The sequence below is a fragment of the Giraffa tippelskirchi genome, chromosome 14 (genome assembly GCF_054371585.1).
Source record: "Giraffa tippelskirchi isolate mGirTip1 chromosome 14, T2T-mGirTip1v1.2.pri, whole genome shotgun sequence".
In the NCBI taxonomy this organism is placed as follows: Eukaryota; Metazoa; Chordata; class Mammalia; order Artiodactyla; family Giraffidae; genus Giraffa; species Giraffa tippelskirchi.
Window position 1 is genome coordinate 64,417,079 of NC_137288.1, and position 15,157 is coordinate 64,432,235.

At 38.6% G+C, this 15,157-nt stretch overlaps 1 protein-coding gene and 1 long non-coding RNA gene across 5 annotated transcripts in view; one reads left to right on the forward strand and one right to left on the reverse strand.

Moving 5' to 3' along the window:
- DCC (DCC netrin 1 receptor) overlaps positions 1–14,938 on the forward strand; it is a 1,991,552-nt gene extending 1,976,614 nt beyond the window's left edge. For all 4 annotated transcript variants that reach the window (XM_081562140.1, XM_081562141.1, XM_081562142.1 and 1 more), the window contains 2 exons: positions 11,725–11,867; positions 13,486–14,938. In XM_081562140.1, the coding sequence (XP_081418266.1) occupies positions 11,725–11,867; positions 13,486–13,575 (233 nt within the window). In that variant the 3' untranslated portion in view covers positions 13,576–14,938. The remainder of the gene's footprint in view (positions 1–11,724; positions 11,868–13,485) is intronic.
- Positions 1–15,157, reverse strand: part of LOC145534518 (uncharacterized) — a 420,000-nt gene that overhangs the window by 16,621 nt on the left and 388,222 nt on the right. Inside the window, exons 7-8 of the long non-coding RNA XR_014074710.1 lie at positions 9,138–9,230; positions 430–542 (exon numbers count right to left, since the gene is read on the reverse strand). This is a non-coding gene — a long non-coding RNA (uncharacterized LOC145534518). The remainder of the gene's footprint in view (positions 1–429; positions 543–9,137; positions 9,231–15,157) is intronic.

Here is a 15,157-nt window from a genome sequence, read left to right on the forward strand (position 1 = left end):
AGATTAGAAGATCAAGACAAGAGCCAGTAATACACAGTGAGGGAATTAGTGAAGAAAAGTGTCCAAGCTAAAACATTTGAGATTCAGAGTATAAAGTACTGAATCTACCCAAATACAAATGTATATAGCACAAGAACAGAGTTAATGCACATCCAAAAGCAAGTGTGTCCACTATCCAACACTGTTTTTTCCTGGAAATCTTTGCTTTAAAACATCTGTTCCCCTTTACTAAGGGGCAAAGACCAAAGCTGTCTTATTAGCTGTTGATAAATCTCCCCTGGGAAATTTCTCTCATACTCTTTAATTCCCCATTCAGGAAAAAGAAAAAACTAAGGCTATATAATATGCCAGCTAAAGTGCTAATACTGAACTCTAGAGACCCTTTAAATTCTTCTCTTGTACTGGAATGTTACTGAAATTAAATTCTACCTTGACCTCTTGATCTTCAGGGACCTCAGTGTGATCTTCAGCAAAATAATGGGAAGGGCCCTGGATGAACTCCAAGGCCTGTTGAGGTTCCAGCGTTCTGAATTTCTTTGCATCTGTGAACATCATTTGAGAAGAGAGTGTCATGAGGTTTAAACACTAGGCAGTGTCTTTGGTTCCTTTGGTAAAATGCACAGTGTCTCGCCTGTAATTCAGTGCTCAGCAGGTTTAAAACTGTTGCCTGGACACTAGAGATAATCAATTATTATAATTATCTTCTTTCTAATGGGTTTGAGTTATAATACTCTTTAGGCATGTCTGCATCTTATTATAGTTATACAAATGCTTCAGATGCAACATAATACATCGTAGGCGTGCTCAAATCATTAGGATACCAGGCAGAAAATATGCCATTAGAATGTATTTTAATAATGAGAACTATAATTTCTGTGTAAAACTATCAAAAAAGTAGTTAAGTAAAATAATTTTTATTCTTATATGTTTCCCAGTATGCAACAGAGTCAGGCCTGATTCAATTTTCTGCATAATAGGCTAAGCCCATACTATTTACTTTATTTGTACATTACTCTCTTTATATATATTGCTATGCTAAAGTGAGTTGATTTGTGTTAATTCAAAAAAAAAAACAGATTACTTAAAAACTGAAATTTAAGCAGAGGTCAATATAGGAGACTAGAATGTGGAGCTCACGTCTTCCTACAAATCCTTCAGAAATACATTTATGTTTGGAACAAGTCTAACAGAATACTTACTGAATGTTGGCAGAAGATCTCATACAACCAAAGCTACAAGAGATGACCACGTAACTGGATAGGATGAAGTGGGAAAAAAAGAATTGAAATGGGACCCCATACCTGGCAGGGAGTTATGAAATGGGAAACATTCCCTCACCCTGGGAATCTCCTTCTCTGGCTGGGAAGTCAGCTGGGACCGATTGGGAGGATCAGAGGAAAGGGTAGTAAGCAGGATAGAGCACATCACAGAAGGTCCTTGCCACCTCACTGACGTCCCAGCCCCATGTCTGCTGGTATGCCTGGGTTCTGAAACTCAGACTTGAGTAGCCATATGCAGAGAAAGGACTTGGTTTGGCTGCAGCGAGACAGCCTGAAGGGCCTGGAGTGTGGTCTAGGCCACAACTGGGAACACACACAGGATGGAGGCTGCATCCTCCATAAGAGCCACATTGCCAACATGTGCCCAGTGGGAGGGTGTGGACCCATCATAGCAGTCTCACTTCAGTGTGCTCACAGTGGGTGCTACTCCACTGCCACAGCTCTGGGAGCATGCAAGCACAGGTAGGTTGCCATCATGTGAATGACTACAGGGCAGAAAGCTAAGGTGATTCCTGGCGATCCCACAGTGGGTGCTGGTGCACTACACCAGCAAACTCACACGGGCAGCTCTGTGAGCACAGTGCTTGGGGGGACATCTGGGCTAATTACTTACTGTTGCTCCCTAGGTGGAGGTTGATGCAAGGGCGATGCCAGCAACAGTGTACTCTGTGGGTGCCCACACTAGGTGGCAGGTGATGTCACAGAGTACATGTCCTTGGACAGTTCCTGGGGAGGAATACACAACTCCTTCCCAGTGGAGTGCTCTAGTCCTTCCTACTGATACCACTGGGCCTCTATTCCAACAACCAGGGAGCAGACCCTGCCACTGAGAGGGCTGTGACAACCGCAGAGCAAAGAAAAGGCCTCACCCAACATCTGCCGAAGGCTCTGGTCACAGCAACACACCCTTCGTCAAGGGCACAGGGCCAGCACAACCTGAGCAAAGAAATGGCAAGCATGCATACCAAAAACAGCCCTCTTGAGCCAAAAATACTGGACTCAGGCTATACAAGGGCACTGTTACATAAAAACAGCCCTTCAAAACCACAGTAGATAACTGTTTATCCTAAATTCAGAGTCAGAGAAATCTAAAATGAAAAAGCAGAGGAACCATTCTAGTAAAAAAAAAACCACACAAGACAAATCCCCTGTTTAAAATATGAAATAGACCTCTCCAGTCTACCAGACTCTGAGTTTAAAAAGGAGGTAATAAAAATACTGAAGGAATTAAGGACTATCAATAGAAATGCAGATCACTGTAACAAGGATCTAGAAACTATAATGAGCCATTCAAAATTAGACAACTCAGTTACTGACATGAAAACCAAGTTACAGGCGAAAAATAGCAAACTAAAAAATGCAGAAGTGTGAATAAGTGATTTTGAAGACAAAATAACAGAAATTATACAATCAGAGCAGCAGACAGAAAGACAAATTAAAAAACAAAGTAACACATAAGATCTATGGGATAATATAAAGGGTGCCAAGCTATGCCTAAGTAGGGATCTCAGAAGGAAAAGAAGAAAGGAGATCAAAATGTATTTAAAGAAATTATGGCTGAAAATTTCCCAAACCTTAAAGAAGGAATAAAGATGCCCAGTTACAGACAAAACAGAGGGTCCAAAATAAGATGAGCTTGAAGAGACCCACACTAAGACATGTAATTGAAATGGGAAAAGTTAAAGCAAGAATCCTAAAGGCAGCAAGAGAAAAACAAATTGCATGTGAACCCCCCCTCTATAAATATATCATCTGATTTACCCATACAAAGTTTATAGGCCAGAAGAAGTGGCTAGATACATACTCCAAGTCCTGAATGGGAAAAACCTGCAACCTAGAATACTTACCCAGCAAGATTAGCATTTAGAATAGAAGGAAGAAGAGAGAGAAAATTTCTCAGACAAGCAAAAACCAAAGAATACATCAATACTGAACCTATTCTAAAAGAAATATTGAAAGGTGTTCTCTAAATAGAAAAGAAGCAAGAATATATAAGGAAGGGGAAGATCACAATAGGAAAAGTAAACATATAAAAGGATTGTAGATCACTTAAATAAAGCCAGTACGTATATTTTAAAAGAAAATTTTTTTAAAAAATTGTGAAAGTGATTTTAACTACATGCATCCATGCTAATTCATTTCTGTCGTGTCCAACTTTGTGCAACCCTATGGACTACTGCCCTCCAGGTCCCTCTGTCCATGGGGATTCTCCAGGCAAGAATACTGGAGTGGGTTGCCATGGGATATTCCTGACCCAAGGATTGAAACTGTGGCTCTTATGTCTCCTTCACTGGCAGGCAGGTTCTTTACAATGAACAGCAAAAGTATAAACATAAAGATGTAAAATAGGAAATCAAAATTGCAAGATGTTGTTGAGGGGAGTAAGAAAATGTAATCTTTTAGAATGTGTTTGAACTTATATTACTACCAGTTTAAAGCAAGTAGATATAATAATGGGTTAACATACTTGAAAATGGCTCCTCTGTCCATGGAATCCTCCAGGCAAGAATACTGGAGTGGGTTGCCATTTCCTTCTCCAGGGGATCTTCCCAACCCAGGGATCAAACATGGGTCTCCCACATTGCCGGCAGATTCTTTACCATCTGAGCCACCAGGGAAGCCCACTTGAAATCCAGGGTAACCACAAATCAAAAACATAAAGTAGGTTCACAAGAACCAAAAAGAACTCAAGCAATAATACAAAAGAAGACAAGCAAACCACAAAAGGAAAATCCAAAAGAAAGGAAAAAAGAAGAAATATAAAATAAATATCTTGGTAAACAAGATTTAAAGTGGCAACAAATACATACCTATAAATAATTACTTTAAATGCCAATAGAATAAATGCTGCAATCAAAAGATACAGAAGGGAAGATTGGACAATAAAACAAGAACCTACAATATGCTGCCTACACGAGGCCAGCTTTTAAGGTGAAGAACATACCTATATGGAAAGTGGGGGGAGGGAAAAAGACATTTCATTCAAATAGCAATGACAAGAAACCAGGAGTAGGAGTACTCATATAGGACAAAATGGACCTCAAAAACAAAGTCCGTAAAGATAAAGAAGGACATTATATACTGTTAAAAGGATCAGTAATAGGAGCACCTAAATATGTAAAACAAATACTAACATATAAAAGGAGAAACTGATGGGAATACGATAATAGTAGAAGACTTTAATGCCCCACTGATATCAACGGACTGGATTCCAGGGAGAAAATCTGTCAGGCAACAGAGATCCTACAAAATAAAACAGTTATGTATAATTGGTAATTTTAGAACAGTAAGAGTGAAAGTTGCTCAGTCATGTCTGACTCTCTGTGACCCCATGGACTATACAGTCCATGGAATTCTCCAGGCCAGAATGCTGGAGTGGGTAGCCTTTCCCTTCTCCAGGGGATCTTTCCAACCCAAGGATCAAACCTAGGTCTCCCGCATTACAGGCAGATTCTTTACCAGCTCAGCCACAAGGGAAGCCCAAGAATACTGGAGTGGGTAGCCTATCCCTCCTCCAGTGGATCTTCCTGACACAGGAATCAAACCGGGGTCTCCTGCATTGCAGGTGGATTCTTTACCAATTGAGCTATGAGGGAAGCCCTTAGAACAGTAAATCCCTCCATAAAAGAAAACACATTCTTCCCAAACACACATGGAATGTTCTCTAGGATAGACCACATAGGAGACAAAACAAGTCTCAACAGATTTTAAGAGGATGGGTATTATTTCAAGCATCATCTCTGACCACTGTGGCATGAAATTAGAAATGAGAAACAAGAATATATGGAGACCAACAACATGCTACTAAGAAACCAATGGGTCAAGGATGAAATCAAAGAGAAAATTTTACAAATACCTCAAGACAAATGACAATAAAAACACAACCATACAAAAATCTATGGGATATAGCAAATGCAGTCTTAAGAGTAACGTTATAGCAAATAGACCTTCCTCAAAAACCAACCCTGACCCTACCACCTAACAGAATTAGAACAACAACGAAACTTAAAGTCGACAGAAGGAAGGAAATAATAAATATCAGAGAGGAACTTGAGATTTAAAAAGAGAAAAGTTAATGAAACCGAAAGCTGGTTTTGTTGAAAGAATAAACAAAATTGACAAACCTTTGGCCACGCTTACCAAAAATAAACGAGAAGACCAAATAAACAAAATAAGAAATGAAAAGAGAGACATAAAAAGTGATACCATAGAAATAAAAATTAATCATTAGGGAATACTATAAACAACTCTACGCCACCAAACTGGACAACCTGGAAGAGACAGAAAAGTTTCTAGAAACACACAGCCCATTAAAACTGAATCAAGAAGAAATAGATAATTTTAACAAACTGATCACTAGAAGTGAAACAACCTATAATTTAAAAAACTCAATGCAAGCAGAAGTCCAGGCCTAGATGGTTTCACTGGAGAATTCTACTAAATAAACATTTTTAAAAGAACTTACACTGATCTCTCTCAAACTCTTCCAAGAAGAGTTCGTCTTAAGAAGTCTGAAGAAAAGGGAACATTACCAAAATCATTCTATACAGCCACCATCACCCTGATACCAAAACCAGACAAACTACCAAAAAATAAAATTGCAGGCCAGTATCTTTGATCAATATAGGTGCAAAAATCCTTAATAAAACATTACCAAACTGAATTCAACAACACATAAAATGGATCATACATTATAGTCATGCTGGATTCATGCTAGGATTACAAGGTAGTCAAACATATGAAAATCAATCAGATACATCAATCACAAACAAAAGAAAGCTAAAAACCACATGATCAGCTCAATAGATGCAGAAAAAAGCATTTGATAAAATGCAGCATCCATTCATAAGAACTCTCACCAAAGTGGGAATGGAAGGGATATACCTCAACATAATGAAAGCTATTTATAACAAACCCACAGTTAACATACTTAATGATGAAAACCTGAACGCTTTCTCACTAAAACATGGAACAAGAATACCCACTTACCACTTCTATTCAATGTAGTATTTGAAGTTCTAGCTACAAAAATCAGACACAAATAAGAATTAAATATATCCAAACTGTAAGGGAAGAAGTAAAATTGTAATTATGTGCAGATGACATGACACTATATGTAGAAAACTCTAAAAGCTCCACACAAAAACAAGTAGAACTAAGTTTAGCAAGGTAGCAGGATACAAGATTAGCATAATAAATCAGTTGCATTTCTTTACACGAACAATGAAATACCATAAAAAGAAAATTTTTTTTTAAAAAATCCCTTTTAAAATTGCATCAGAGAAATAAAATATTTAGGAATAAACCTGACCAAGGAGGTGAAAGACTTATACACTGCGAACTATAAAATAGTCATAAAAGAAATTGAAGTTTATTTAAAGGAATGGAGAAACTATCCCATGCTCTTGAGTTGGAAGAACTAGTATTATTAAAATGGCCATACTACCCAACACAGTCGACAGATTTAACGCGATCTCTATCAAATTACCCATGACTTTTTTCACAGAACTAGAACCTATAATACTAAAATTTATATGGAACCATTAAAGGCCAGAATTGCAAAGTGATCTGAAGGGAAAAGAACAAAGCAGGAGACAAAGTCCTCACAAACTGAAGACAATACTACTAAGTTACAGTAATCAAAATAGCATGGCCTTGGCACAGAAACAGACATATGGATCGCTGGAACAGAAGCGAGAGCCCATAAATAAACCCTCACACTTTGGGTCAATTAACCTTTGACAAAGGAGCCAAGATACAGTGGGGAAAAGCCAGTTTCTTCAGCAAGTGGTGTTGGGAACGTTGGACAGCTGCGTGTAAATCGATGAAGTTATTGGAACACACCCTCACACCATACAAAAAAACTGAAAATAGCTTCAAGGCTTAAATATAACAAAAAACTCCTAGATGAGAACATAGGCAACACATTCTCTTACATAAATTTATATAAATTGTAGCAATACTTTCTTAGGTCAATCTCTCAATAGAAATAAAAGCAAATATAAACAAATAGGACCTAATGAAACTTGTAAGTTTTTGCACAGCAAGGAAAACCAGAAATAAAATGAAAAGACAACTTTCAGAACAGAAAAAAATATTTACAAATGATGTGACCAAGAAAAGATTCATCTCCAAAATATGCAAACAGTTCATACAGCTCAATATCAAAAAACCCCAAACAACCTGATCATAAATGGGCAGGAGACCTAAATAGACATTTCTCCAAAAAGACAGACAGATGGCCAATAGGCACATGAAAAGATGTGCAACATCACTAATTATCAGAGAAATGCAAATTAAAACCACAGAGAGATAATGAGATATCACCTCAAACCAGTCAGAATGGTCTTGTGTGTGTGTGTGTGTGTGTGTGTGTGAATCATTCAGTCATGTCTGACTCTTTGCGACCCCATGGACTGTAGTCAGCCAGGCTTTTCTGTGCATGGAATTTTCCAGGCAAGAATACTGGAGTGAGTTGCCATTCCCTTCTCCAGGGCATCTTTCCAACCCAGGGATCAAGCCCAGGTCTCCTGCACTGCAGGCAGATTCTTTACCATCTGAGCCACCAGGGCCATAAAGACTAAAAATAAGAGATGCTAGAGAGGGTGTGGAAAAAATGGAAACCTACGCTGTTGGTAGAAATGTAACTTGGTGCAGCCACCATGGAGAACAGTATGGAGGTTTCTTAAAAATTTTTAAATGTTGAGTTGCTATATGATCCAGCAGTCCCACTCCTGGGCATATATCCAGAGAAAACACTACTTCAGAAAGACTGATGCACCCCAGTGTTCACTGAAGCTCTGTTCACAATGCCAGGTCATGGAAGCAACCTGAATGTCTATCGACAGAGTAGATAAAGAAGATGTAGAGCATCTATATAATTACTCAGCTATAAACAAAGAATGAAATAGTGACATATGCAGCAACATGGATGGACCTAGAGATTATCATGCTAAATGAAGTCATACCATATAATCTTATTTATATGTGGAATCTGAAAAATAATACAAAAAGGACATATTTACAAACCAGAAACAGATATACAGACACAGAAAACAAACTTAAGGCTGCCAAAGTGGAAAGGGGTAGAAGGAAGGGATAAATTTGGAGTTTGGCATTAGCAGATACAAATTTGTATATATAAAATAAACAAGGACCTACTGCATAGCAACATAGAGAACTATATTCAGTATCTTATAACCTATAATGGAGAAGAATCTGAAAAAGAATATATATGTGTGTGTGTTGGAATCTCTTTGTAGTATACCTAAAACTAGCACAACACTGTAAATCAACTACAATTTTTAAAGAACTAAAATTTAAAATTGAAAAACTAATTGGATTTCACCATATACCATCAAGAAAATCAAAGTAAAAATTTTAACAAAAAAGTGTCAAATATTTACGTATAAAGTGTTAATTGTTCAAATGCAGCTGCTCTGTTCTATTAAATGTAGGGAAGGAAGAGCTAGGAGGTCATGGAATGTGCTCAGAGGAACATCTTTCCATGGCAATAAAACTACATTAGGGTTTAATTGGAACATCATGAACATACTTGAAGGGACTGTAAACACAATTCAGAAAATGATATTCACAGTAGGAGTTCAATAGATACATTCCCAGTGTTCACCAGTACTGTATGAAGACTCCTCTTTAAACTTTGTGCTTTCACTTATGCAATCATCTATAATACTAATGTGAATTACACATGTTGGAGTAGCTAGAGAATACTTTTATAGCATCACTCTGCCAGGGTTTTTAGTGACTGCCTTTGTATTTAGGTTTACAACTAAGTTGGCTCTAGGAACACTGTGTTTATAGTCAGAGACCAAAGGAAAAATATAGAGGTAGACTTACTATACAAATGATTTCTTCAGATCCAACGAAGACCAGCTTGTATTACATTCTTTGGAAGAATGAAGGTTTGCCAGTTGTTCAACCAGAAAAAAACTGATGGTAAAAAATGATCATGTAAGACAAACTCAAAATGACTTGTGTGACACAGCAGTCAGTACAAAATTTATGTGATTGTTTTAGTCCACTGACCTCCAATCTCATTAAATTGATGACTTTAGTTTGTTTGTATAGTACTTTGCTATTTAACTTAAACATGTTTTGGTTTTATAGAATAGTCTTAGAACTACAAGTTTATAAAAGTTATGCCAAGTTTTATGTTTGTATAAATTTAAATAACACTGCAATAAAATTAGTTTAAATCAATGCTGAAATTCATTGTTTTCCTCTTTAAATTCAAACATAATTTAACTATAAGAAACTGTAATACAATAAGTAGTTTATACCCTCAAATGACTTATAGTCTTGAACTAGATTTCATTTTTTTTTAACACTGCTTCTTCAAAAAGCTCATTTAAGTTGGATGGATTAAATCAACATGTCAATGCAAAAGACATTAATGTGTTCAGTGGAGTTTGATAGATCTTGGTAAAAATTCTTACTCTATCTGCCCTTCTGAAATGTATGAATCTGGGTAAGTTACTTCATTTCCTTTTAGCATCCTCATATATGAACTAGAGATAGAATACTTAGCAGGCTCGTGTTGACAATTAAATCTTTTTTTAATTTATTTATTTTAATTGGAGGCTAATTACAATATTGTAGTGGCTTTCGCCATACATCGATACAAATCAGCCACGGGTGTACATGTGTCCCTCATCCTGAACCCCCTTCCCACCTCCCTCCCCATCCCATCCCCCAGGTTGTCCCAGTGCACCAGCCCCAAGCGCCCTTTCTCATGCTTCGAACCTAGACTGGCGATCTATTTCACATATGATAATATACATGTTTCAATGCTATTCTCTCAAATTATCCCACCCTCGCCTTCTCCCACAGAGCCCAAAAGTCTGTTAAATCTTATTAACAGCTAGTTCTCTTTGAAAGAGTTACAGGAAATCAGCAACTTTAAATACATCATCTTATTAATCCTCACAAATTATTTCTATTTTATAGATGAAGAAACAGGCGAGAGAAATTAGGTTAGTTGAGCAAGGAATTATACAGGTAGAATGTAGTTAGGCTTTCCAGGATCAGAATTCAGATTTGGCTGGTAAGTCCCAAATTCTTCCGTACTATGCTATTGCCTTAAAGTGGAATAAACTTCTTAGCACAAGTCTAGAGCTTAGTAGGAGCTCCATAAATATTAGTATTTCCTTTCTTAAGAAGATGATTCTTACTTCACCTGTCTCTGTATCTCTTCTCATATGAGTTACCAAAAACTTAAGATCACCCTCTAGTGATAAGTGATTCTAACTGCAGACTTTTCAGCCTTGGTTTAAGAAAAATGGTAATTGAATATAAATATGAAGGAATTAGATGCTAGGCCAAAATGTATGAGAAAATGTGCATTGGATGGAATTTAGCATTTACAAATTGCCAGCTTCTTAGATTGTTTGCATTCTTTCTTTTCTAATAAGCAAATGTCTCATATTTCTCTGATAGTAAAATAACTTTTGAGTTTTATTAACTAGACTATGTTTTTGAAAGTATGGTCAAAATAACTTTTTTCCCAAAAATATACAATATGTCACTGGGATTGTCTGAACTTAAATATCATCATTGATGACAGAAGAGAACTGAGCCAAACATTGTAATAGCTTCAATGTCTCCTCTGCTAAGGTTCTAATACTAAAAATGACAAAAGTCCTTAAGTATATGTGGTACACTAGCTGATTTGATATACGCCTTTATAAAATTTGTATTTTAGACTATAGGGACAAATTTATACTGCTGCTATATGTTAAGCAGAATTTATAAGGCAAATTTTAGACCCTAAAAGAAAATGTAGTCATTGTTTATAGCAGACTGAAATGTCACTTAGTAGAAACTCAGCAGTTATTCAAATGATTTTCATGAGCATTAGAATGTGTTTCATTGAGAGAAACTATACTGATCAAGAGAGAATCATGTCTTTTTTTTTCTTTTCCAACAGAAAATCTTCAATCAGGTTAGCCATAAAGAACTGTTTTGCACTGTAACATCTAATACTCATTTGCAGATCAGAGCAACCATCTCTCTTAATTGCGCAACTGTTCCTTGGTACTTGTTATAAACAGTATATGGCTTATACAGGTGGTTGAGAACAGGGCTCTCTGGCCCAAAGCTGCGACTGGCCCCAACTGAGCTGGCCTGACACTTATACCATATGACAAACAGTCCACAGTTCCAGGCAACCCTTCCCAGGGATATCTGAAATGTACTCACAATGACCTATGACTGGGGGAGCTTCATCTGGAGAGGCCTAATCAGGATTTGTCTTCCAGTCAGTAGAAATAAAATGAGCCCATTCATGTGTCAGAACTCATCTCTTGACTACAGAATGAACAATAACCTAAAGTTAATGCCAACCCACTGGATTTGGCTTACGCACTTGAGAGATTGTTCCAGAATGTTTTACACAGTACTTTCATCACTCTGTTTTCTATTTTAGGGCCTACTCTTCCCAAGACTCATGTTAAAACAGCCTCTCTTGGGTTGGCTGGAAAGGCAAGATCTCCTTTGCTTCCTGTATCTGTGCCGACAGCCCCTGAAGTGTCTGAGGAGAGCCACAAACCAGCAGAGGATCCAGCCAATGTAAGGCCGTCCCTGAAATTCTTGGAGCCCTCCTGTGCAAAGCGTCTAAGCCAACCAGCCTTCTCCATGAAGCCCAAGCCCTCGCTGTTCTTACTGTTGGTTTAGTTCTGTAAGGCCATCCTTGAAATTCATGGAGCCCTGCTGTGCAAAGCGTCTAAGCCAACCAGCCCTCTCCATGAAGCCCAAGCCCTCGCTGTTCTTACTGTTGGTTTAGTTCTGTAAGGCCGTCCTTGAAATTCATGGAGCACTGCTATGCAAAGCATCTAAGCCAACCAGCCCTCTCCATGAAGCCCAAGCCCTTGCTGTTCTTACTGTTGGTTTAGGTCAGTTTTCTTGCACTTGAATATGAAGAGAAAAAACTTTATGGAGAAAAATTACATCAGGGATCTAGTTATATGAAAAAAATCATTGATACCTAAAGGCAATCTTTATGCATACAAGCTGATAGCAACGTATTGAGTGACTTTAGATACAATATATACACACACATGTGTATAAACATGCACATGTGTGTATATATATACACTGTCATCACTATCCTATAGAAATACAATGTGAACCACACACAGTTTAAAACTTTCTAGGAGTCATATGAAAAGGTATAAAAATAAATAGGTGAGATTAATTTTAATGATATATTTTATCTAACCCATATAAATAGTATCACTTCAACATGCAATAAATATAAAAAAATTATCATTAAGATATTTACTTTTTTTGTACTAAGTGCTCAGAATATGATGTATACTTTATATGTACAACACATCTCAATTTAGGCTATTCACATTTCAAAACCCCAGTTGCTACTTTTGACTTGAGGTTGCTGTATTGGACAATGAGATCTAGATTATTCAAGAAAAACAACCCAGACAACTATGACATCATTTGGGGAAAGAAGTAAGAAAACTAATCACCTCACTGCAACCTGCCTTTTCATATGTAGGGCCAGTCTTCTGAGCCACAGTGGCTATTTTCAATTCTTGTTAAACTCTGAAGATAACACAGTAAATGACCAAATCATTTACTGGCAGTCTGAAATTCCTATAAGAAGGTACCATCTACAGCCTGTTTAATACCACGAGGTCAAGTTCCCACAAAAAAATGCTTATGTGGTATTACAAAGAAAGGAAACCTGCTTACGTAAATTCTGTCTATAGCCTGATGGACAGGAAAAGGAACTAACATACTCAATATCTACCATGTGCTGAACACTGATAGGCACTAAACATGTCACAGGATGCTCAGAATAGCCTTTGAAATAGATATCATCATCATCATTTTATACCTGAAAGCTACACATCAGAGAGATTTACTAACTTGTCCAAGATCACATAGCTAGTAATTGGTAGAACTTGATCTGAAACAAGATTTTTTTTCCAACACTGAAGCCTCATCCCAAGGATGAAGCTGGTGAAATAGCACACAGTCCTTCATCACCGCCTCTTTTATGACCAGCGTCTTCATCCAATGATCATGCGCTCCGGGCAGCCCCCAGGCTATGGACCACTGTGTCATGCATGAGAATGCGCAGTGAAATGATCAGAGATGGCCCCACCTTAACAAAACGAAGGCACCAACATTCACCTGCACTAACTCTGTGCTCTCATTCTCTCTGTAGGTGTATGAACAGGATGATCTGAGTGAACAAATGGCAAGTTTGGAAGGGCTGATGAAGCAGCTTAACGCTATCACAGGCTCTGCCTTTTAACACGCATCGCCGAATTGACGAGCTGAATTTTCGGGGACCTCTGCAGCATTACCAATTACCCATGAACAGCACACCTGTGCCCAAGAACGCTAACTAGTGTACAGGTCAACCGTCAAGACCACTCCCTCATGGAAGATCCTGAAGCAGTTCAGAAGGAAGAAGCAGTCCTTCTTTCCTGGGCATCAGGAGTTTCAGCATGAGGACTCAGGGGTCCCTTAACAAAAGCAAAGATACATCTTCACTGCAGTGTCAAAGCTGAAGCTGTGAGAAGAGTCCTGGGCCTTTGCCACTGCAGTGACCGCACTGTCATGACGAATACTTAACGTTCTTCATCAAGGCCTGTCCATTTCGTCTAATGTGTAGGTCTAGTCTTACAAAAGGCAAGTGCATTATTGAAGCCTGTACCCTGCCATGGCAAAGCAGTGCAAGCTCACTATTTTGTTTTCGAATTTAAAGTACAGAGCACCCATGGGAACTTTCTCACCAAAGGATTGGATGTTTTTCTGACAGCACAAAAAAAGGAAACAAGCAAACAGAGGCGTATGTTCTGTAACGCGGTCACACTTGTGCAGGTGGTGGTTATCAGCAAGTGGCTGTAAAATTCACCCATGTTAGCAAGGTATCTGTAAATCCACCCGTGGTTAACACTGATGTCTGGAGAATAGGGACATTTAAAAATCTCCAGCTAGGGGCACGCTGCCAGCCACCGGTCCGTTTCCTGAAGAAGGATACAATATGCAATCTTCTCAGACACCCGGGAATTATGAGCTTAAGCTTCTAACAGGACACTGTTCAATCTGGGTGGCTTTTGTGCCATCCCACACTGTGATGATATTTCAAAGCTTCACCAAGTCCGTCTCCTTCAGGAGTCTGGCCGGAAGAGTTCCCCTCTCCACCCCATCCCTCCCTGAGTCCTCCTTGGCAGCCAGCCCTGGTCACAGGTGGCCAGCTCCACACATTCCATGCCCCCCTGCCCCTCCCCGATCTACCTTCCTGAAACCCCCTGTGGATGTGGCAGACCCATCCCATCCGAGGAAGGGAAGGAAGACAGAAGGCAGTTTCAAACAGTACCTTCTCTTGCGTGATGTCTCTTCCACCAACAGGGTCTTCACTGACTCAGAGCGGGCAGTGTGGGTGAGTGGCAACCACCAGGCTTGTTGGCAAGGAAACCTTCTGCACCACGCCTGCCCAGAGTCAGAGAGGAACGGGGGGAAGACATCGCTTGACACTTCTGACACATCATCCTAAATCCAGTGGATGCTCTTTAAAACTGCATCTTCATTGTGAGCTAGAACCTTTAACTCCTATTGCCATGTTTATCTACAACTTGCAACTAGGTGAAATTAAAAACATTGTGTGTGCACCCTTTTAGTTTCTGAATTTGCAGCTGCATTTGGAGTTAATCCATTTGTGCAGCTGAATCGCCAAAAGGGAGCCCGTTTGCATATTTATCTGTTAGGCAACTTGAAAACCCAATAAGAGAGTTTCAGCTGAATTATTCCTTTCAGCTCTGCCTTTGATTTCAAGCTTGAGTAGGTCATAATTTTAAAAGAGCATGGAAGGAATAGGATCTTTACAACCT